General features: G+C 42.5%; 1 protein-coding gene across 2 annotated transcripts in view; it reads left to right on the forward strand.

The window, feature by feature from the left end:
• The window catches only part of LOC142379736 (myelin basic protein-like), a 48,450-nt gene that overhangs the window by 15,530 nt on the left and 8,075 nt on the right, over positions 1-24,845 (forward strand). For both annotated transcript variants that reach the window (XM_075464951.1, XM_075464950.1), the window contains exons 2-3: positions 1,230-1,288; positions 11,164-11,245. In XM_075464951.1, the coding sequence (XP_075321066.1) occupies positions 1,244-1,288; positions 11,164-11,245 (127 nt within the window). In that variant the 5' untranslated portion in view covers positions 1,230-1,243. The remainder of the gene's footprint in view (positions 1-1,229; positions 1,289-11,163; positions 11,246-24,845) is intronic.

The following is a 24,845-nucleotide window of genomic DNA, read 5'->3' on the forward strand; positions in this document are numbered from 1 at the left end:
CCCCACAGCAAATTGATAAGTCAGATGAGAGCTTCCAAGATGACTCGGAGGAAGTGGCTGCTAATCGACCGCAAGCTGTGCGTAGCAGCAGCAGTAACACCGCAGGACAAAAAGCGGCGTCACACGGTTGATACGGGGACACGGCAGCTTTGGTGGGTTCCAGCATTCTCTGCTGCGTTTGCCTACTCAGTTTGGTTTGTTTGGAATCTTTTGAAAGGGAGCATGATTATGCGACTCTATAAGAAAACCAAACAAAATATTGTGTTAGTTCGACCAAAACCGGATTTAAAATGCATGTAACTGTTAGTCTAATCAATATCTTACGAAATCGAGCTTCTCAAAACTGCACCAACGCACCCAGAGAATATGGTTGGAGGCTGAGTAGCTCCTGCATATGTATATGCTCAGCTAGATTGAAAATATGAACATGCCCCAGAGTTCCATATTTCTGCATCATTTTGTAAAGCCTAACTGGATATTGATGCAGCTAAATTGACAGTAAAGTTGCTCTCCATTCACATAGTTTCTTTTTCGTTAGATGGCTAACAGTTAAAATGTGAGCTACTTAAATCAGCATCCAGCCTCCTACGCCTTCCCTCAGCTCCAGCTAGCACGGCTGTTGCTGTGCCTCGGAGGTGAAGTAGAAAGTTGAAACTATTTTTCTCTTGCTTTTTGCTTCGCCCCATGCCCCTGGATGAGATTACGCAGGTATGGAAAATGGATGGATGGATGGATGGATGGTGATGGGCGGTGCTCCCATATTCCCGTATCGCCTCCTCTGATGGCCACTGTTCCCCAGCACGTCTCGCGTGTCATGTCACCTTTCTCCTCCCAAGACGCGACCGTCTAAACAATTCCTAAACGGCTTTGAAAGTTTGAAAAAAGAAGTGCAAAGCTTAATTTGCCTTAAAATCACGACTATCCCCATGCCTCTATTAGGGGACAGAAACATCAATGTTGAAATGGTACGAAAGTTAAAAAAAAAAAAACTCATTATAAAGATTAAATCTAAAGCCAATGTGAAATACACATACACATTCAGGAATCAAATTCTTTTTTCCCAATATTTAAGTTACTACTCGCACAGTGTGTGATGCTGCAGTTTCACACACTGACTGAGGACGCTGCCCCTCTATCTCAGATAAGGAGGTGTTTTTAATCTCCACATAATATGCTGCTTACAGCCTCCCTCCCCCCCGGTGTAAACTCATTGTCTGTGTTTCTTCCAGTCTCTGTCAGCAGCATGGGACAGCATCTAGGAAAGAGGGAGTCTCCCGCAGACAGCAAGGTAAGAGTCTTCTCTGGTTTGGATGCTCTAATGTGTTGTTTAGAGTCCACTCAAGATCTGGGAATGAAGCGTGTGTGAGGACTTTTTTTTTTTTTTTTTTACCCTTATCAATGTGAGCGCTGGCTTTTATCAGCAGGACTTTGGACCACTTTGCAGTCGTGCTTGTCGGCCTCCTTCTCTCATGCTGATTTATTACTGTTATTGAGCTTTCAGTCAGACGGTTAACCATTCCACAGTTTGTATGTCGGGAATCCCTTTTGAGAAAACCTTGGATAGGACGGCACAAAGTTCTAAATTATAGAATGTAGTTCTTGTTATCTTTAGAAGGGGTTTAAGTACTTTTGGAGCCACCTACAGTTTGCAGTCTTGGTTACAACTCTCACTCCCAGAGCTCGGGTCACAAATCGAGGCTTTGTGCTAATCACACTGCCACAGGCCACACTTTGTACCCCCCCCCTCACAAATGTATTAATTGGTAGTAATTCACAAACAAAGCTTTGACTCGCACCTCGTGTGTAGGTTTATCGCGTTCGGAGCACGGTATAAAAGGTGAGAATCAAATATGTTACAAGTTTCAGATTGCAAACTTACTTTTTACTATCTGGCCGTCATTTCGACTCACAGTTATGATGCAAAAAGAAAGTACACCCATGTGTTAGAAGGTGTTGCGTATCAGAACATGATGATAATAATAATAATAATAATAATAAAAAGAAATAAACTCTGTGGTCCTTACCACAACAAATGACACTGTCATGTTTGTTTTTAAGTAAAACTCGGCCAAAGCCGAGAAGCAGCCTGATCGAAATGCTGTGGGGCCAATAAGTGATGAAAGTGATAATATCCCACAGAAAACTATTAGTTAAAGTTATTTCTGTTTAAGCTGGTTCAATCATGGTCTAACGGTGTAATTAGTTTTTCACAAGCTGCTGCTGCATCTCGACTTATCTTTGATTAAAAATAGATAATGACACTTTCACATGTATTTCTTTTCTCGGTGCTGTTGCTATATTTGACCTCATTTTAGGACCTGGTAAGGACCAAATGATTTTTTACATTAAAATTGAAGGAGGCTGTGTAGAGATGTGTCATTTCTCTGGGATAAGGACCATGCGCAGTGTCCTCTATATTCATTATTTCCCTAAGTGTGGAAGCTCTCATTGTGAGAATGAGCACATCCACACTCTCCTTTTCAAGCACGGCTGCTTAGACCAAATTGCTTCTCGCTTTTCAAAGATAATATTTCACACATTGCATTTTGAGCAGTCGCAGCAATCAGCATCTCCTTTTCAACCGCAGCAGTTTGCCATAGCGATACCTATGACGCGGCGAGCATCCAAGGTTCTCGTGTGCCTCCCGATAATATAGTCTCAAATAATCATAAGTCTTCATAGGTGCAGCAACACTTCACAGAGGTTCTCATTTGAACTGGACAGAGTACACAGAAGATGGCCAGCATCAGGACTATCACTAAACCCTTTCCAGGTAAACATCTCACTCAGCCGTTAGCTTTGGCCCAAGGATCAGAAGGATACAGTTCACCTACCCTTTAATCCCTCTAGAACAGGGGTCCCCAACCTTTTCAGCACCAAGGACCGGTTTGGTTCTGCAATTTGTTCCTGCGGCCCGGTCGGGGGTGGGGGGTTGCGGTTACTTTTTTTTTTTTTTGTACTTTACGTTCAACAGACATTACATTTAGCAGACGCTTTTACAAATTAGGATATGATGACAGACAGACAGTCATCATTGAAAAAAATAAACGTGCACAATCGGCCTCCTATAATGCAATCTTTGCAGTTTCCAAGTATAGAATCTAGCGAGTGAAATGAAAGAATTCCTGATTTCCATGTCTTTTTTTTTTCCCCCAATCTCACGGCCCGGTTTGGAATGTCTCGGGACCGGTACCGGTCCGCGACCCGGTGGTTGGGGACCCCTGCTCTAGAAGACCAGCTTCCGGAAGTGGAGCGGTAGCTTTTGCTGTTTAAAAAAGTAAACTGGAATGAAGTGAAACTACACATGCTGATGGAGTGTGTTTGTTGCTGTGACGGGTCAGCTAATGGAAATAATTATTGGAGCAGAAGCACCTTTTTTTTTTTTTTAGTCGTCAGCTTCACCTGGAGGTTGGCACATAAAAGAACAGATCTATATCTGGTAGTGCTGTCATTAAAGAGAACAATTCTTCTTAATGTTTCAGCTCTGTAAGTGGAGAAATTACAGGTCAGGCGCTGCTCCTGTTAGCGCATCATGTAAATAAGTCCAGCCTTGTTTGAGTTCTTCGTGCCACAGCTTTTAAAAATGACCGTGGCTGTAATGAGTTTGCACCATAATGGCGGAGGCTCCAATCATATCTGCAGAGGTTTGCAAGCTAGTTGTGAGAGGATCTAACCTCAAGACTCTGAGTCTGTGAGGGGAAAAAAAGAAACACTGAGGACGGAAGCACTCCTCTTTATCAGCTCTTGAGGTTGTGAGCAGCAGCATAAACCTGTGGACCGCCTCTGTGATCTTTCTTTTGGCTCCGTGCAACGAGTGTGTAGGGAAGATCGGGAGCCTGAATCAGCAGTGAGGCTCGTGGCTCAGCTCACATATGATTTGTTTCCTGTGCCTGCCAAACACACTCCAGAGAGACGAGCAGGAGGGAGAGAAGTGGATCGATTTGTCAAGTGTGGAGCTGGTGGAGGAGGTGTTGGGGGCAGCGTGCCGCATTAAAGCAGCTTTTCCTTTCAGGTTTTACATTTTTCTTTACGTTTGCTGACCACGTTTCTGTATTTCTCATTTGTTTTGCCATTACTTTATAGTCAACTTAAAGCCCTGACAAAAGAGCCAGTTGTCATAGCGACGGTAAAACAGGAGCAAGCGCAACAGAGCAAGGCAGGTTGTGTTTAGATGCTGTTTTCAGAGTCATGATCCATCTCGGAATCCCTAATCACTTTACGAAGGTGAAATTACACCTTCTGTCTCTCACCTCAGTGGAATGTAAACAATAATGAAATCATGCAGCCATGAATCCTGCCTGGAATTACAGGATAGTTTTGTGTTTTAGACAGCACGGTAAGGAAAAGGCATTTTTCCACGAATAAGGGTGCTGAATGTCATGACAAGAGCATTCTCTCAACTGTTAAGCACGGGGGTGGAACAGTCATTTTTTGGGCCAGTGTTGCAATCACTTTCACAGAGAACATTTCAGTTCCAGAGGGAAGAATGTATTTGATTAAATAGGACTTCAAAAGATTTTTCTTTAGTTAAAGTAGCTCTTATAGAACTAGTTCAGCTATGAGTGCGAAAGCTGACGTTATGCTAACAAGATTCACAGCCAACAACATCACACATGTTGACCAAGAGTTGGTGGAATATTTCATAGTAGGCTATGTTTAACAGTAAGACTGGCTAGCTATCCACGTCATTATTACAATGCAAAAACTTTAGCAGACAAATGATTGACGGCGTACCTTTGCTACAGTTTGAAGCCGAAGCAGCAAGATGAATAGTGAACAGGATGTGAGATGATTGTTGGAGTAAAACCAGCTCCACAGAGAGGCTGTATGGCTCTTGCAGCTTGTGTGTGTTACAGCTGCCATCCTGTGGTGTTCAGAGCAGGAGGCGCTGAAGGGCTAATGAGATTTCTAAAAAATGTTTCTTGTCACTTGAAATGTCAAGGGGGTTTGCCGACACCTGATGTGGATGATCCAGTGCATTCATTAATTAATTAACATTTCCACTGGAATGCCGTTGTTGTTGTCCATTATGAAGAATTCGTGGTTATTGCAGCCAATCACAGCTGAGTGCTCTTCCAGGAGCGGCTACGATCCGAAAACACCCTTCAGGATTGTATCATGGACTACCTCAGAAAGCTCTCACCTGAGGGTTCCCGTAGCCTTCGTTCGCCATTTGACCTCCATAACAACACAAATCTGTGTATGAACCTCGTGTGACGTGTGCTCAAGATGAAATCTCACAAAAACAGAAGACAGTTTTGAATGACGACTGAAAATCCTCACAAAAAGAACTGAAATATTCTTTCTTTATTTATTTATTTACCCTGCAGCCTGTGCAATCTGTTCTTTTTCTTTCTTGATATTTTTAAACTGTAAAAATAGCATAAAGCCTTTTGAAAACCAGGTGATTTTTAACTCGCCCACACTGTCACAGAAATTAGTATCATTCTTGGCTCATATGTTTCTTTACTTATTAGCACTTTTGAGAGGGTTTAAAGAACTCTTGATATCAGTAAGTTTGGATGCAGTCTGTGTGCTTTAAGTCAGCACTGAAACACAGAGATAGGGGTGGGTACATGCTTAGATTATTTTCCACTGCATTTAATTTGAACTAACCATCTGAGTAGACGTGAAAAAAAAAATGCATCAATTAATACTCAAGCCTGCTTTAAAATGACAACCATTTGTGTACCGTGCATATCTGACTGCCCTGTGAACGACACCCATCTGTTGCGTGACACCTCGTGTTTTTTTGCAAAGTTCCAGTGAGTGCTATTGATTTTTACTCGGCTCGAACATCAGCAGAGAACATCAGGATGTGGTATAGCCTCGACATGGTGCACCCTTTTCCTCCCTAGAGTTTCTGTAATGCTGAACAGTCAGAGTGAAACAATTACAGTAAGCACAGCAAGAGGTAAACAGACCACAGCAACCACCTCCCTCTGGCTTCATAAATGCTTTTGGGAATGTGCAGCAGTAGTAATGTACAGTTTACTTTAACACATGGTGTCTAAAGCCATTTTTGGGAAGTGTTTGAATGAACTAACTGAAGAAATAGATTTATTATTTTAATAGACTTATTTTGCTCCAGCATGACTCCTTTTTTGTTGCTTTGCTTTATATTCGTGTAAGTTTCGAGACTACATTTTCACTTCAAAACTCGGAAAAGAAAAGCTCACCAGAGTGAATATGATTGGATCTGTTTAACACATCTAACAGCATCTTTTCTCCTCACTGCAGAGAACGGATGTAAATCAGATTGAAAGACCCAATGACTGCAAGTCACCACGCACAAAACTCTTTGTCCGAATACTGAAGGAGAGTTATGAGCTTGGCCTCGGCAAATTAAACAGCAACAAGTACAGCTCAAGTTTGTGGTTTGCTGCTCCAAACCACAAACTATGTTTGCATTAAAGCTTCACAATAAGGTGTCACTTCACCAGTTTAATGTGCTACTTGGTGCTTGGTTGCAGTGCAGCTCTATTACTGAACCGGCTGAACCGAAGACTCAAGTCTCCAGATGAGGGAGCTTGAGGCTCATTTTAGTTGACAGATCAGCCGTACCAATTAGAACCCTCTGTGTATTGTGACAGGCTCAGCCGGCATGTTGCTGTATTTACTTTTCCTCTGTGTAAAGTCTGTCTGGAGTGACGGCAACATCAGAATCACGGCTACTTCTTCCCACCCCTAAGCGTGGAATTTACACCCCGCCACATTACTGAGCATAAAAACTGAAACTTTGACTCTGCTATTACCTGTAATACTTTGACTGGGTGTGGGTAAAGATATATCATTCTGTATGTGCTCTTTTCCCCTGTGGTGGGTATGTTGCGTTCGCTTAGTTTTACAATGACTGAGGAACCTTTCAGATGTTGCTCCCTTCTCTCATCGGGAGCTTTAACTTAAATTCCGCTGAAAAAAAAAACGTGCATGCTTCATTTGTCCTCAGTTCCTCAAGAGTGGACAGGATAAAACACTGAAGTGCACAGCCATCACTGAAATACAGATGAGGCTAACTTGGATCCCTTTGAAAATCTCAAATCAGCCGAGCCATGAAAGGTGTTTAAATTGCTGCATTCCTCTTCACCTTTCTCTGAGTGCTCAGGAACACTGAGCCCCATCCAGCACTCTTACACTGAACGCGGATCAGAAGGCCGGAGTGGACTAACACGACACTCGGGAAGCTTCGGGGCAAAAACATTGTCATTTTTTCGCCTTTTCTCAAACTTTAGCGTTTTTAATTTCGTTGTAGACAAAAGCAGGCGAATCTTTTCCGACAGAAATGAGATCTTCGGAGCTTTAGTTAACCATCTAATTGTTAGCTACCTTTCATTTCAACATTTACATTTGACTGGTTCAAAGTGGGCCTGTAGTTTGTGCACGTTTAAGATTGCATCGATTTGACAGATGCTATTATTCCTGGCAAATTGCAAGTAAAGAATCTGGTAAAGCATCACGTGGCCTTTAGTGGAACTCCATCTTAAGATATTTGCTCACTGCTATAGTGGTGTTCATTAAATCCAGGTGGCTCAAGGAAGGTGTGTGGTCCTAAGGATGCTGTAACGTTTGAGGGGGCAGTCATAAGAATATGTTCTAAATATTTCAGAGTATGATTGACGATAGCATAAATAAAGGCAACCAGATTAGAGTAGAGCAGGGCCTTCTCTAAAAAGCTTGAAAAATAAGCAACTTAGCTCGCATCCTGCTCCCAATTTCAGGCCACTCAGTAAGATGCTGTCTCTCCGTCTCTGGAGTCAAGACTCACATTTAATAAGCCACCAGTGGTGAGTGGGTTTGAAGTCCCTCTGACAGCAAAATTGGCCTCTCGGACATGTTTCTACATATTGTCATTATTTTTGTTGCATTTTGTCCGGTCATGCCATGTCTCGATGAATAGAACCATTGTCCTAAAAATCCTAAAAATCAAGATGCTTTAGGCTAAAGTGCATTTTTTCTTTATTTTTTTTTTTCTTTAAACCATTTCACTCGGGTCAAGTCACGAGCTGTTTTTGAAAGCCTGTCATGGGCAGATCCAGTCCCCGCAGTTTCCTTGCCAACCTTTTTTTTTTTTGTTTTATCATTGTAGGAAGTGTCCAGCCACCAGTGGCCCAGTTCTTGGAATGTGGATTTGTTGTTTGCATTGCTGAATTTAAAAAAAAAAAATCGGCCAAATGTCTGCCAAGAGAGATAAGACAGCTGTCCCTTTGTGTGTGGGTGTATGTGGAGAAACTCCAACAAAGGATGAATGCTGGATGCTTACATGATGGAGAAAAAAACATGTAAATGTGCCCGACTGTAGGAATGCAGAGATAATGTACACTTTAGCAATGCACAAAAATCCATGCGCAGCTCTATTGTTTTCCACTATTATGCTGTTTACAAAGATATGTCCACCTGTTTGTCCACCATGCTCATTATGTTGTTATCAGTCACACTGTTAAAGGGTGTGAAAGATGAGACTTCTTCAGCTCGGGATGTCAAAACAATGCACAAAATATAACCATAAGATTTGGGTAGTTGTAGCTCATAGTTGGATCAGATTCATCTAACAGTGGCATCGTTTTTTATTTGTTCACAACCACAATTTTACTTTGACGCAACAACAACGACTGCGGTGGACATCCACTAGAGGAGAATGGAGGAAAAAAAGTTCTTCATCCGGAAATACTTCTGAGAATCTCTGAGAATATCTAGGACGTTATTATCATATCAGGGAATCTGGCAGCCAGTTGTGGCAGTTTTTTGTTTCCCTGCTCTGACACAGAAACAGCCGGTGAGTCAAATCATTTTAACGTTTGCCAGGTCATACGTGATTTGCAAAGTTGTTTTCATTCCCCTTCGTGTACATCAAGTTTTCTTGGTCCATCTCGGAGTGACATAACTGCGAGCTCAGAGGCAGAACTAAACAAGGAAACTAACCTACAGCCTACAGCTTTGTTTAGACTTAAAAAAGACCCTTAAAAGATTAAATTGCTTTTGAATGTTCTTAAGTGTAATTCTCTCAAAAGGGATAAATAGTCACTTGGAGTCCAATAAATAAATCGGAATTTCTTCACATTGGCGGAAAATGCATAATGAGCTTACATAATTACATAATTAAACAGTCAGCAAACTTAAAAAGCATGGCACTTGTCGACCTTTATGTGATTTGCATTAGTAAGTGCTCGCTCACCACACTTCACCACCACTCAGCTGACAGGACTGCTTCACAGATGCACACAACTGTCAGCTTGTTCAAATGGAGCAATGTGCCCACGGTTTTCGAATGCCTTTGCTGATTCCCCGTATTGGCGAGCCCACTTGGAAGTCGAAACCGGAGCCCTAAGTAGACACTTTGTCAACAGGAGGAGTGGATGAGTAAGGGTTTTTAGAAAACCAAGATTAGAAAAAGAAAATGCCTCAAATGCTTGTGTATTCAGTGACAAAGTAGAAGTAAAATAACAAATCATGACGCATAATTTGCTTGTTTTGTGCCAAAAGTACAATTTCTTTTGACTCAGAAAGACATGTGAGCGTATTTACTGCTCTTGCATGTGGGCCAAGTTACGCATTCATCCATTTAAAGGTGGATTTTGTTATTTGGGCTTCAAATATTATCACCACAAGGGGGTAGAGTTTTATCAAGCAAGATGTATTGAATGACAATGTAGCCCTCCTCACATGTTGGTTCCACCTTATCAGTGCAAAAGTTAAAAAAAATGAGGTCCTTGTTAACTCGTTAACCAGCTGTTTTCCCCCTGTGGTAATCCCCCCGTACCAGAGGCAGCTCAGCACTCACTAATGTGTGCACAGTAATGTGAGTTTACTTCCCAAGATGGCATGGCGGAATCGGCTGAGAAAAATTACTGCAACATCAGAAGCTGCATCCACTTTGTTAACAATTGAAGCTTTTTACCCACCAGTCCGGAATAAAAGTTCCAACCTCCGCATCAGAATTAGTCATTTACTGCCCAGAAGCAAAGTAAAGCAACACCAGATCTGTTCTTGTTTTGGCTGATTTATTTTTTTTTTGTATCTTTGCATAGTACATCTGAATTTTTTGTGTAAAGTCAAAGAAATTGCTTTTTTCCAATTTTGTTTCTGTCTTTAGTTGAATTTTGTTTCGTGTATAGCGCAGACGAAACGGGAACTCCATACCTGTCCTGAAATGGCTGCTAAGTGTCACGTGGCGTCTGATTGTGTTAGCCATCACTCTGCTGCCAAATCTGTCAACTAACTGAGCAAAACTGCATGTGTACATGTTTCCATTTTCACCCTCATTACTTGAAGGCTCTGTTGCGACAGCTGCTGAAGAAACGAGGCAAAGTATTTCAACCGCATCAGCGGTGTCCACAGAGTCTTGGCTGTCTCTTAAGAACTATTGTGATTTTGAACAGGTGAGATCGCCTCGAAGAACATTTTAACGGATTCATAGATTCAATTTGGGAATCCGTGTAAAACGGTCAAGCCGAGGAGTAACTCACCAGTCTTGTCATCGATGACATCTGGGACAATGAGCTTAGCCGCATTGCTGACCGCCGTCATCCGGTCTGAATTTTCCATTTCACTGGCTTTTTCCCCCAAATCTCTGGATACGCTCACAGTAAACCCTTCTCATGAAGGAGGGTGCCAATGTTATACGTGGATTTGCTTTGAATTTATTCGGCTTTCAGTTACAAAGACGGAGACACTAGTCTCTGCATGTAAAGATATATCACAACAATCCAGCTCAAATCCCAAGTGTAAACAATGTGGCGCATGATGTGAGGCATGAATTTGCTTTATCCTTTTTGTCACATTGCAGGCTGTTGATTTAAATCACCTAAAATAAAGCTGCAGTATTATTCAAAGCTTGACAAAAAGAAATAAGAGGGATTTTCATCGATACAGTGGCGTAGAAACTAAACGCCCTTCCAGCCGAAATCTCTTGCTGAACGCTGTTAATCCTTTGTGAAATCCTGATTTAAGAAATAAAAGTGACATGTGGAGTTCATAATCTTAAGTTCTCCTCTTAATGCTAAATGAGTGAATGCCTTTCAGCATCACTCTGCGCTAATGAGGCATCTCTCCTTTCTCTCCCTCCCTCCCTCCCCCGTGGTCTGTCTGTTGGTCTCTGTCTTTGCTCTGTTGCCATGGCACCTCAGCGCCTCACCTCTTCAATCTGTTTTTGTGTTCTTATTAAAGGCTTCATCACCTGAACCCGAAGCAGAGCCGGCACTAGCAGCACAGGGAGCAGCAGAGCCTGAATCACAAGATGAGGTTTTTGGTAAGACGTCCAAATAAGTCCTTTTTATTAGAAATGATGTGCATGCTGTGTGAACATCACCGCCACCAAACTCCAAACGTGTGTGTTCTCGCTTAATAACACACGTGCATTTAATGCAAATTCAACCCAATAAAGTGGTTTCTCCAGCGATTTTTGCTCGAAACTTTATGCATAAAACACTGTGGACTGCACTGAAATGTGTTGGCCAGAGGGTAGCTCAACCTGTAGTTTGAGCATTGACTCTACTCTGGAACAACTCCCAGCCCAGTTTAACTCGGCTATTTTGACTCACTATCTGCTCTTTCCCCCCATCCCTTTTGGCCAGAATGACAGCTTCTGTTTCCCCGAAGTGGCTCACGGTCTGCTCATCCTGCGCTGTGACATTTGTTTGCAGGAGGCAGTTTGACCATTTGAAAAGTGAACAGACACCGAAAAGAAAAGAAAAGAAACTTAGTGGCTTCTCTCCAGTATTGTTTCGATTTTCATACACCAAAAAGTTATTATTTGATTTGTTTTCTCGGGGGTTTTTTTGTTTTGTTTTTTGGACTCACAGCCATGTTCGGTGCGAGAGGGCAGGGCTGCGAGTTCCTTTGTAATGCCGCCGCTCAGCAGATGAGGGCAGAGTTTGACGTACAAGAACGAACCCATCTGCAGGTTCGCTCTGAGCCCATTGATTTCAGAGGGAGATGCTTTCAGAAATCAGGATGAGGGAGATGATTTGCGAGAATTACTCGCGCATATCCGCCGAATCCTTTTTTTGTTTGTTTTTTTTATTCTTTTTAAAGAAACAAATTCGTCCAAGACCCCTTAAAACTGACTGCTGGGATCTACGCTGCAGTTTCTGCCCAAAGTCATGAGCAGAAAATAAGCTCCTGGAAAGTTTATTTTGAATTACCCGACTAGTTTCTTTCCGACTGTAAATGAAGCTGTCAGTATCTCCGACGCTTCCTGTTGGCACTTGTCAACTTTGATGTCTGAGGCTGTGTGAAGATTCAGCATCCGTCACCACCCATGGAGAAGGAAATTACTTTTTTTCTTCTTATTTTTTTTTGTTTTCTTACTTCCCATACACCAGGCGCTAGAAGCCGACTATAGAATCCCAATGTTTTTATCTTCCCATAACTCCCTGTTCCGGCTGTTTGACCAGTTGTTAAAGAGACATTTACCTTAATGCTGATTCTGTGAGTATGTGTTTATGAAAGAGTTGGAACACCATGACCCATTCATGGCTTATTGACAGCACATACATAATGTTATCATTTCTAACATTTCTAATGTTTTTGATCATCATTTCTGTCTGTTATGACCTCTGCCACAAGTATCAACACAACTGATACTACTGGAACGTTCCGTGTCAAGTCAAACAGGTATTCCTATGACAGCTTTTCCTTCTTTTCTTTCTTTTTTTTCAGCCTCATGTCGAAAGTTTAACTCATCCCAAATGTTTGACACATTCAAGTACAATTTGTTGAATTATAGCTATGTTTTCAAAAAGGTTGGGACACAAATGTCACAATAATCCCCTTTTACAAAAGATCAAGCACCTTTCCATGCTACCAATGGTTGTTTTGGTTGATGTTAACCAAGCATGCTCAATACTATAAACCACCACTACTTAAACTGTGTTTAATTCAAGATATTGTACTGAACGAGCAACAAAGTATACACAGTATGTGATAGGTTATGTGGATATGCCATTACATATGTGTGATTTTTGTTTTTCTGTTTTTTTGAGGGTCGGCTAATCCAGCCAATTAAAGTCTATTAGTCATGACGTCATCATTAAACTAACATTAATCACCAGAGCAGTTATGTGTTCCTGTTGTTTGCTGTCACACGAGCCTTTAGTGAGTCCTCATCGCGCTGGTAGAACCCGCGGAAAGCTAGCTTCATCCCGCGTAATGTGCTCTCGACTTTGTTATCCACTTGAGTGAAATACTGCTACGTGATGCTGCCGTTGCCGACATCTGCTGCAATCTGCTGCTTCTGCTGTGGGCGTAAGCTCCGGCAGAAACATCAGTTCTCTGCGGAGTGAAACGTAAGTCTCCTCCTGTCCTGTCCCAAACAAAAATGAGTCAACTCTTTAAAGTAGTCAACAATGTGCGCCGTTCCAACTAATCGATTAGTTTATTACGTCAGTCATGCTCATCTTTAAAATGTATTTGTTTCGGTCAGTGCTCCTAAAATTTTTTTTTTTTTTCCGTGTTAGTGCTCATAGTACATCAAAGTAGGGCCTCTGCTTTGAAGCTCTGTGCAGCATGGTTGGTTGGGAGTCTTAGTAGTTGAATTTTTTTTTTGCTTTTTACATCACACTGTATGTTTGTGCAGGTTTCACAGAGGCCCAACTTAGCTAGCTTTCATGCCTCAACTTTAAAACGAACTGAGCCTAAAATCAATAGTGAGACCCAGTTTGGAGCCCAATAAATAACTTTCATATCCTATTTAATAAAGTAAAAAAGAGAAAACAACCTTTGTGGACTCGGATTGTATCCCTGCGTTGATTACTGCATTTGTGGGCATCACATATAAATGATTTCAATCACCGCTTAACATCAGACACAATGTGTCGGACTTTAAGTCTCAAACATAGTCAACATCGAGTATCGAGTGATTACACGAGTTGTTGATACTTCATTACAAGGTGTAAGGCTCAAATTGATTGGTTTTCCAAAGGTCTTTATTGAGTTAATATTATGCGTGACGAATTGATCTGATGCCTGATTGAACTTTTGTGTGCCCGTGGTAATGTGAAGTCATCTGGTTTGAGTGCAGCTTGTATGCCTCTGCATGCAGGAACAGAGAGCCCTTACTCTCTCCTGTTCTTTTTACTGGTAATTAGCAGGAAGGTTATACACTGAAGGGGCTGCATCTGATAGATCCACTCGATCCACTTCTCCCTTGATGGCATCTGTAATTAATGTCCCACCTGTTAAAAACTTGTCATTTATCAGCAGGGAACAGACTCGGAGGGTCCACTGCTGACACAAGTGATAATTCAGAGCAGTCCCCCACACAGTTTGTGTGATAACATAGCAGTCAGGCACTGTCATGGAATTATGTAAAATAGAGTAACTCACTCTGACGTCACTTGCTTTTTGCTTACATTGTTTATTGGCCTGGCTTTGAATATACAATGATGAAACATGGGGAAATGGTGTATTTCTTTTACCTTTCTGTCTCCTTTTTGCCTTCAGTTTCCTCACAGTGGCTCATGATAAGAATGAATAAATTAGGAGGCAGGTTTAAGTGATTAAAAACATGATCGGACTGCAGTGCCTGCCTCGCTTGCTCAGGTTCTTTAAGTTCCAGCCGAACATTCCGTGAGTTGTACCTCTTCTATAGAAATAACTAGTTTATTTAAACCGATTAAACTTTTAAATGAAGACTGAAGCTGTAGTAATGATGGAATCACCACCACTTTTTTAAAGTAATAAGATAGAGGCATTCGTTTAATTTAGGGATCACTCAGTCGTGAGGGGGCAAAATTAAAGAATCATGAGTGAAAGTTCTCCTCCTCCTCTGGCTTTTATGACATTTGAATTCTTCGAGGACTAATGAAAAACATTGGGCCTCATGCAAGAACATTTTTGTATTTTTATTCTAAATTCCTCTTACTTTTTTTGCACAAAGGTCTCGTACGAACCTGCCACGTCAGATTCAACAAACACTCTTAACTTCGGAATAGGTGTGTAAATGATGAATCCCACCCGTGTGTATTTATGTGCACGTGCACGAGGATAGTAGATTTGCATACTCCACGCCCTAAATTATACCATATAAGGCTGTGCTTCCTCTCTGCTGTGCCAGGAAGTGTTGAGTGCTGAGTCATGAGAATGGCATCAAGACGCAAAAAGAACAACTTTAGGGGCTCTGAGACTGAAGTTCTGCTTTCAGAGATCCAGAAAGGAAAATCTGTCATTTTTAGCAGTGTCAGCAGTGGAATTACGGGACCTGCTAAAGCGAAGAAATGGGAAGCAATAGAGCTTGAAAGTCCCGCCTCCTTGACGTCATTCAACTTCCTCCCCTCGGGACCACGGAAGTGTAATAATTTGACATTCAAGTCAATGACGGAGCCATGACGGAATAAAACTATTTTTTGCGCTTGATGGAATTGAGTCTTGCATTTCACATATGTTGTGTAGGACATTTTTTAATATTTTTTCATACCAGTAGCGTAACAGTTTAGCGGGCATAAGTGCTTCATTGTTGTTATTTTTCTGAGCATTTCTCGAACTACAGCATGTAGCGTTTGGCACGGAAAATAAACGTCATCACGTTTGGGCGCGCAGAGGAGTGGAAGAAGAAGAGCAATCATGGCGCTGTCGTTGGCCAGTTTCACTCAGTTTTTCGAGGGCGAACGAAAACTTGTGAGCCGAGGAGAGAACCACTACCAGTCGGGGCACGTGGAGAGCTTCTGCTATGCTGGTGGTGATATGTCTGGCTTCGTTCATGGTGGGAAATATGATCAGTGACGTAGCATATGCGACGCAATGTAGTCTTTTTACCCTAACTTTTTTTTACAACGTTTAAGCAGGCACTCCTACGACAAATCGCCAATGTTTTTGCATGAACTCATCCATATTTAACCCCAGAACATCATGCGTGTACTGTAAAAAGGCATATAATGACTGGGAACAGAAGACATCATCCTGCCCATGTCAATAGATCCAGGCATGAGGTCCCATGGGGACGACGGAAGTAGGAAAAAAAAAGCAAAAAAGGGGGCGGGACTTTCAAGCTCTATTAGGAGTCCTGTTTAGTCCGTGTCACCTGTAGTTCGTAATGTCACCAAAATAAAGAAGAAATGGTTTGATATGAAAATGGCTTAAAAAAACGTCTCGCCATGGGCAGGCACTCGATGACTGCAACTAAAGCCGTGCAATCAGTTGTTGCCTCATCATGATGGCACTTTGATGGGGCGGTCCATGAGGGGGGTCTTCTGGCACCACACCTTCTGGTCTGCCTGGGCTGGTACAGGTGGAGACCTCGTTCATGGCAATATTGTGCATATTTTGTACTTGTTGGACAGCGGTGTATGGGAATTTGATGTATCATGGGTGATAATGAGCTTTGATGACCAAGGGGAGCGCACGATTCACAGAGGACTGGGACACCCCCGATCTGTCTCCAATCTCCCTCTGAAAGGTTCCGTTGCCAAAAATCCAAGGGTGGTGAGGACCTGGACGTTTGGTGGAATTGGGTTTGATCGGCGTGTTTCTCTCTGGAGTTGTGGCTCTGGCAAGCTGCATATTTGCAGCAGCGCAGTCCTTGGGAATCTAAATCGCGATGTCAGCCATTCGTCTGTCTCCACGGTCTCGGAGCACACATGCGCTAAGGCATCCAAATTTAGCAAATCAGCCGCTGTTTACATTCCCATTGATCTTGTTATATACAGAGTCAAATTAACCTTCAATTAGTGCACAATTTAAGTCAAACAGAATAATGTCAGCATCATTGTGGGGTATAATGTATATATTTATTTATGTTTGCTTCAAAGTAATTAAATATACAATCCATTAGTCAAGCAAACTTGATTTAAATAACAGCGGACTATTTTACGAAACTCCTACGACAGCTCTGGATCACTCGTAAATTCTGTTCGTACCTGAAAGAAAACGTAAAATACGAAAAAGATGGGTGAATGCGCAAATTTTCTTAAATCACTCGTACGCACGACTTAAGGACAAATCTGTGCGTACAAACGGTTCTTGCATGAGGCCCAATGTTCTTCATCAACCAGGTTCCAACTTTCTTGTGTAGCAGATGACGGATAAACTTTGGAGGATGAGGCCCTTTTTTTTTTTTTTTAGATGGTTTTACATTCGACTTTTCTGGTAAACAACATTTTCCTGTTTTTGCTGCCCATTTTCTATTTTCAGGGCCTATTGTTTTTCTGTCCCGACACTTTGACGTCTTCCACGGTCCACCTGTGTGTTTCCCTTTTACAACTGTCCCGTTTTGTTGGCACTCGCTCCAGATTTTAGACACAGCTGACTGGGACCAACCACCGTCTTTTGTCACACTGAGCTGAATGACTTTGTGCACTGTTTCCACTGTCAGCTCTACTGTCGGGGCCATGTTTCCTGCCAGTCGGCCAGGTGCAGCAGCTCATTAGGCTCTGCAAGAACCCTCTTAGAACTGCAGTCATTTGCATATTAAGACTTGTGCAGGTTTGTTTTAGAAATGAAAATAATAAGGCGATTTCTTAATTTTTCTTGTTGAACGAATGATTCTGTAGCTTTTTCTTCAACTTCACCTGGGAAAAAAAGCAAAAATTGCAAAGATTTTATAAGAATCTTTAGGGATGTCTTAGGAAGATGTTAAGCTATAACGTTTTGTGTCGTAGAGGTTGTAAAAAACTCTAACACAGGGTGTATTTTTACTGATGGTTATGGATCAAAAATCTGCTTCTGTGCATCTTGATAAGATGCTTAATGTTTAACTGGTGTTTTGCTGAATCAGCTGTACTTTCTGATGTTGTATAAAGTCCCATTTTCTCTTCAGTTCCTAGCTCATTGCTATGGGATATAGGGTGTGTTTAAAACCTAGGTAGGTCCAGAGTGCAGGCAATGGAGAAAATAAAGAATTTCCACTAAACTGGCACTGTTTGAGTGCTTTATGACAAGGAGCTTAGCTGTCTTATTGGAGCATCTTTTGGTACAACTATCATCAGCAGGCGTCATGGCTCTTTTCGAAATGTCCAGCGTCTGGGATCCATGCCGCTCTTCCTGTTTGTGCTGCTTTTTTCACTGAAGGGCAAACACTGCCTTCAGCTGCCCGGCTGTTAAAAGCCCATTATGAGTCCATTACCTGTCCCAGCCTGCAGCAGGCCCTGGCTCAGCAAAACAGACCCCCTGTATCTGTATGTCTTCCTTTTCCATCCCGACTCAGACTGAGTTACTCTTTCTTCGTCATCGCACGCTGCAGTGAGGAAAAAATGCCTAGCAGTTTTAGATGGGAGTCCAGGAGACGCAGACAAAAGTGAGACCGACACAGCAACGGCTGCCTCTCCACACATTTTATTTACATTGCCATTTTACATTCAGCCCAGAGGTGCTGAGCACACAGTGGAGATGGAGCGTCGCTGTGAGAGAGCAGTTACACCTGTCGTGCTTCTGGTCGCTCGGTTGGAACGCAGACTGTAGGTGCCGCTCCAATCATAATCATAATTTTCTATGATGCCCAGGCTGCTACATCACTATTACAACTGTGAATGTCAGCGATCCCAGCATTTGTTTTCTAACATCATACATGCTAAGAAATGGCCTTCGAGAATATTGCTTTATTTCTGCCAGACAGTATGTACCGTAGTTCAACGCACCACAAACACGTTTTACTGTTCAGACTGAACAGCTCAAGTTTCAAATGTGGTTCGTGTTTGCATTTTACCGATAATTTCTCAAATCCTGTGGCTCGAAAGGAAAGAGAGCCATCCGCCTTGTGGCTAAGATCTCAGTGGGGTATTACCTGCTCACCAGGCATTCTCAGCTGGTCAGAAAATCTCAACAACTAGCCACAAATACTAGCGCCAGCGTGCCCTGTCAGCTCTTTCACAGCCCTTTTACAGACAGCCGTTCCACTACCTATTCGCCCCATTATAAAAAATTTGGCTGCAGTTCAGTTGATTTTCTCTGGGGGCGCTGGCGAGCGAGTGCAGAATGACCATTTTCCATAGGGCTGGCGCTAATAACTCAAAAAATGTCCCCGCTAGCGGCTGAAACCTGAAAATAATACTGTGATTTCTGACAGAGGGATGTGGATTTATATCGAAAGTACAATAACCTGGGAGTTATAGCTTTCTGTTTTCTTACAGGTCTGGCATTTGCGAGTCAGTATCCGCTAGCATTTAGCTAACGGAATCTGAAGAACGCACGGCTGATTACGACCGGCTGCTTTACGGCACTCGTCCACTGTGCCAAAGTGCTAACCTGGTGCCGCTAACAACAACCAAAGCTAAACCAGAGGCTAGTCAGAGAGTATGTAAAAGGGCTGTGCTGAAATCTGTAACTATTTGAGCTAACACCTCTCTGCTAGCTCAGCGTTAGGACTGACCATGCCGTAAAGTGATGCCACATGCGTGACGTCACTCGGGATGCAATACTGACAATAAATGTGTATTTTAAACAAATCTAGTGAGTCTAAAAAAATCAAACCAAGTGCCGTTTGAAAGGATAATTTATCCTGCCTTTAGGAAAATTAAAATGAAAAAATATAAAAAATTCTATTAAAAGCAATGGCTGCATCTAAGGTGGATTTCATAGTACCACCATGGAGTTCTGCGTGCTCTGCACTGCTTCGTTGGCGCCCCTAGAGTGCAGTACCACCCGGAAATAGCCGCCAGTTTTCCCTCTCCTCATAATAGAGACTCTCTGGCTCTTTGCTCCAGTGCGCAGTGCATGATGGTCTGTTTCTATTGGTGACGTGTCCGGCTGCTGTACGCCGCTTTTGGTGTACCATGTAACAAATCTTTAGTGCACTAGGATAGTGATTGAAAAGCTTCTGTTTAAATTTCAAACAGTGCTACAAAAATGGCCGCCTCACTAGATTATGGTTATGGTTATCGTCATTTCCTGTCAAAACGGCAGTTTCAAGCTAGCTACAACGAGGGTAGTTTCACTTCCTGTTTTAAAAAAAAAAAAAGCACCAATTGTATCGTAATGGCTTTCCCTATGATAAAAGGCAGCGGGTATTTTATTTTGTGAAAATAACTGGAAGTGCGTTGCTCACTGCGGCTAGCTTTAGTAGCACCAAATTCGTCTGAACAAAATTGTAAATAGCCGGCATTTTGGCAGGTTTTCAACACGTTGAGGATCTAAACGATTACTTTCTCGCCTGAAAATGTTTCAAATGTTGCTAAAGTTTACAGAGTTTAGAGCTTAAGCGAAATCAGCTTCAGGCCGGCTGATTTCGGCTCGGGTAGGAGCGAAATGCATTGTGGGTAAACGCTCTGCATACTGTCTGATCGATGAGTATGCCGTATGTAGTATGAATGTAGAACCCATACAGGGCTCATTAAAAGGTGCTCGATTCTAATTTTGGGATCTAGTAGAACAGGTTGAATTTCTGTAAGGTTCAGAAATAGCATTATTTTCCTGATACTGTTCACTGCTGTTTCGTATTTTGTTAACCTCGGTCGATATATGCTCTATTTTAGCTCCTTTACGAAGGAGAAAGAAGAAGAAGTCAGAGTTTGGGCTTTGTAGCCATGCAGATTTTTTACATGCAAAAAAAAAGAAGCTATAGAACTCTGAAAAAAAAGAACTGCCCGAAATTGCCACTTTCGAGGAGTGAAAATGTGTTTTTCTCATTTTTTCCTTTATATATTTTCCCATTCTTGATGGAATGTGCAAGTCAAACCGTAACAGAATGAAATCAGGCTTCACCACAGGAAGGAGAGGAGAGACGGGGAGCAGATAAATGTTTCCCTGCAGTGGATCAGAGAGGGAGCTCGCGGCTGACTTGTTGATGGCTCAAACACGATGACACTACGCGTATACGGCGAGATCAGACGGCACAGAGTGTACAGTCACGGGGAAAATGAAAAGGGGAAAAATACACGCTCTTTCAGCTCCAAGGTTTTACAGATGAGGACGTGATCAAGGCATCACACTTTCTGAATCTTTCTGAATTGTACGTATATGACATAACGCCGATAACCGAAGAACACAACGAACGAGCCAATTGATGACACTCGCTTTGGCGCTCTGTGACCGTCAGGAAGAAAACCGATTTAAAAAAAGACTTTTAAACTTTTAAAAAAGAAAATCGCACATTAATGGCATATTTAATCAATACCACATTTAACATCAATACCACCATATTAACTTAAAGGGTCTCAGTTGCTCTTCAGTTTTCTTTATGGCTCTTTTTTTTTTTTTAATCATTACAGAATTGATGAAATTAATTAATGAATTATTACTGTGGAATGAAGTATACCCTCAGAGAACGCTGCAGAGAAACCCACTAAATTGGAACCAAGCCTACACCGTTTCTTTTTTTTTTTGAGGAACAACAAGCAGCTCGTGTAGCTTTGGACAAAATATGGTGAGACTGTTCCCTGAAAAACAGGCACAGCCGAGTTCTATCAGTGTAATGAATGGATATCGGCATGAGCCAGTTATCGCTTATTTCATACGCAACGTGCATCCCCTCTAATTGCATTTGGGACTTACGGGCTACTCTTGAAATATTGAGGGTGGAACAGGCTGCTGCAGATGGCATTGATTTGCTCTGAGCCTGATGAGTTTAGTCGGAGTGCCCTCTTTTCGGGCCGATGGGGAGCAGAAGGAGGTCTGAGACCCGTCCACTTCTCTGTCTGTTCGTTACTAACAGTGTAGAGAAGCCTCTGAAAAAAGAGCGAGCCTAAATAAAAACAGATCCCGAGCATTTTCTTAAGAAATTTAATTTACCCTCATGAATTTATTTTTTCTTTAGCATATGTGATGTCTGCTTTCGGCGATGAAATTAAAGCAGATTTGTGTGCGGCGGGGTTTTCATTTACCGACATGCCCTTCGTCTGCTTGCCTCGGTAATGATGTCAATTTCTTCCTCGCCCTGCCGCTTTCGCTGTTTGCACTAAGCAACGAATGTCGTATTCCTCCAGAGAATAAAGGAGCCAAACCAGTGCACTTTAATTTGTTTTGTTTTTTTTTTCTTTTCTTTGGTGGATTTTGGCCCCATCATCCCACCCAACAGCTCCACAGGCTGAAAGATGAGACGGTTTTCTTTAGAACGGCACAGCTGTGCCTATATTTTAACATAGTACAGTTTCCACGTGGGCTTTGGACTGGTGTGCGTTTGTGCTCTATATTGTCACTTAGATTGTGCGAGCATTGCTGACTGTGCATACAACACAGCATTGAGACTATGTGTGAAAGTGTAGAGGCTTGGTCATTTGTCTCCGTGGCGGAGAGCGGCTCGAGCTGGTACGGGCCCTGGCACTGCCAACACCTCTCCATGCCCCACTAAAGCTCTGATTGTTAAAGCGCAGCATCCATCACTGGACCAGTGTTCCTCGGTTTGACACCATTGTTCAGAGTCTCCCTCTGTGTCCCCTCTCTCTTCTTGCTTTCTCTCCTCTGATCTCTTTTTCTTTCTTTCTTTCTTTCTTCTTCTCTCTTCTCTTCTCTCTTCTCTCTCTCATGTCTCTCATCGTGTAGGAGCGAGCTAATCGCTCAGGAATGTGACGGCTTTACTGTCGGTCCTCCGCGTTGCATCTGTGTTTAGACAAACACGTTCATTACCTCTTTTGCACGCCGCCTCTGCCCCCTTTCTATGGGTTTGTGGGCCATGTTGTAAGAGACTGTGCCTTAGTGTGGCCAAGAGTTCAGGAGAGCACGTCATCTGGCTTCGACCATCTGGCAGGACAATCACCGAGTGTGTGTGTGCATGTGTTAGCAGCTGGGTCTGTGGCCACAGAAAAAACCCCAAAGGGGAGGGGATGATGGGTGACCAAGAGAGTACAGAAGCACTACCATAACTAACTACATCCCATATGTCAGACAAGATGTACTGGAGCCCTTTCCTGTTGGAGGGAAAAAACAAACTCCACTGAAAATGGAAGTTGAGATGTGGATAAGCACAACATTCATCTCAGGTTATGTCTGTGTTCGGTGAATATGGATTACTAAACAACTCCAGACTATTTTCACCCTACAAGAACTATTTCCTGAGTGTAGACCACAAAGACACCAAATAGATTCTGGGGAAAACTCTTAATCCCTTCCCACAAGAGTTAAAGTTTACTGTTGATGTCTTTTATTTATTTATTTATTTTTTTTGCCAAAGCATCTATCACACGGTTTAAAGGCGGGGTAGGGAATCTTTTTCTGGAACATTTTTTTACATATTGCTTGAAATACTCTTCACACCCTCATTGCAACCAATTAATTAAAAGTTTTGACACAAATATGAAAAGTTTTAGTGGCCTCTAGAACGTACAATCTAGGAAAAACAGTATCCAATCATTGTGAACGGACCGTTCACAATGATTGGATTCTGATGCCGTCTATCAAACTGCAATCTGCTCCTCCCTCCCCCTCCCCCTCCCCCTCCTTCCCCCTGTGCGCGTACCCTGCTCCGTGAACGAAGCTTGGCAGGAAGCTAAACTAGAGCCAGCTTGGCTAGCACCTAGCATTATTAAACGTATAGTTAGCATAAACTAAATACTAAATACTAAATACGACAACGATCGATGCTTGCTGTCAGAACAGCGCTCGTGCACCTTCGTGCTCGTGCGCGTTCATGTACTCTAGAGGCGTGCCTTCGGGGGGAAAGTGAAGAAAAGGGTTGGGACTTTTTACCTGTGTATTTTCAAAATGCAGCTTCGCTGGACTCAAAATCCAGGATCTCCTACCCTACCTTTAAGAAGGAAAAAATAAAAATTTGTTGTTTTGTGTGATCATTTAACTTAAGGCAAATGGTTGAAAAATGGCTTTTTACTCGTCCTTTTCAATCAGTCTGTGCCTCCAAAGCATCACTCGGATTCATTTTAACTTTGTTCTTTTCGATCAATTCAGCGTGACCGCTGATTTCAGTAAAAAGCGGCACTTTCTTTGAAGTCCAATGGGCCATATTGAGCGTTATCATCTGTCCAGTTTCTTGTGCAGACGGTTTCATTACACTCCTATCTTCACAAAGCTGCTCGCAGAGGTGCTGAGCATCATTCATGCTTCCTTCTGTTGATGTGCTGTACGTGTGTTGAATGTTTCCCGTCCAGTGAGAAAGACTATCTGTCACTGCAACTGTTGGGCCACACAGAGAGCAGTAACCTCCAAACAAAACACAGCGATCAAATTCCCAACGCATGTAACACCGTGTCAGTAACATTTGACAAAAACTGAGCCAGAAGGCAGAGGCAGAGTGTGAAAAACCCTCCACCCTCACTGTTTCCATGCAAACTAAGAGGGTAAATAGCAGCTTGGTGCTGCGAGTCGAATGCATTTGATTAACTAGTGACAAGCAAGTCTGAGCACCTCTATAGAAGCAGAAGTTTTGGTCTGGTGCATTCAGGTGTGTGTTAAAACAATACCAACGGAGATGTTGTGGCCCATTAAACCTGGAAGGCATACTGTATAAGGCCATTTCTAAACTATTTTGAGTCCATCGTTCTACAGTGAGTAAGATTATTCACAAGTGGAAAACATTCAGGACAGTGGTCAATCTTTACAGGAGTGGAAGTCCCGGTTGGTTCACCCTGAGGTCTACTAGTCCCATGCTCAGAGAAATAGCAAAATACCCCCCAAAAAAAGAGCCACATCTCAGCTGTACAGGCCTCAGATTGCATGTTAAATGTTTAAAGTTCATGACGGTACAGTTAGAAAAAGAAGGGTTGCCAAAAGAACACGGCAGCAGGGCTTAGGTTTGCAAAGGTGCATCGGAACAAACCCCAAGACTTCTGGAACAATGTCCTTTGGACAGATGCATGGTCATAATGCTTAGCACCACATTTGGTGAAAGCCAAACACAAGCACATCAATAAAACCCCTCGTTTTGTTTGTCGAGCATGGTGGTGGAGGGCTGATGATTTGGACTCGTTTTGCAGCCACAGGAACTGGGCTCATCCATCCAACAGCTTAAACTTGGGCTAAAATTGGGTCGT

The sequence above is a fragment of the Odontesthes bonariensis genome, chromosome 5 (genome assembly GCF_027942865.1).
Source record: "Odontesthes bonariensis isolate fOdoBon6 chromosome 5, fOdoBon6.hap1, whole genome shotgun sequence".
NCBI lineage: Eukaryota > Metazoa > Chordata > Actinopteri > Atheriniformes > Atherinopsidae > Odontesthes > Odontesthes bonariensis.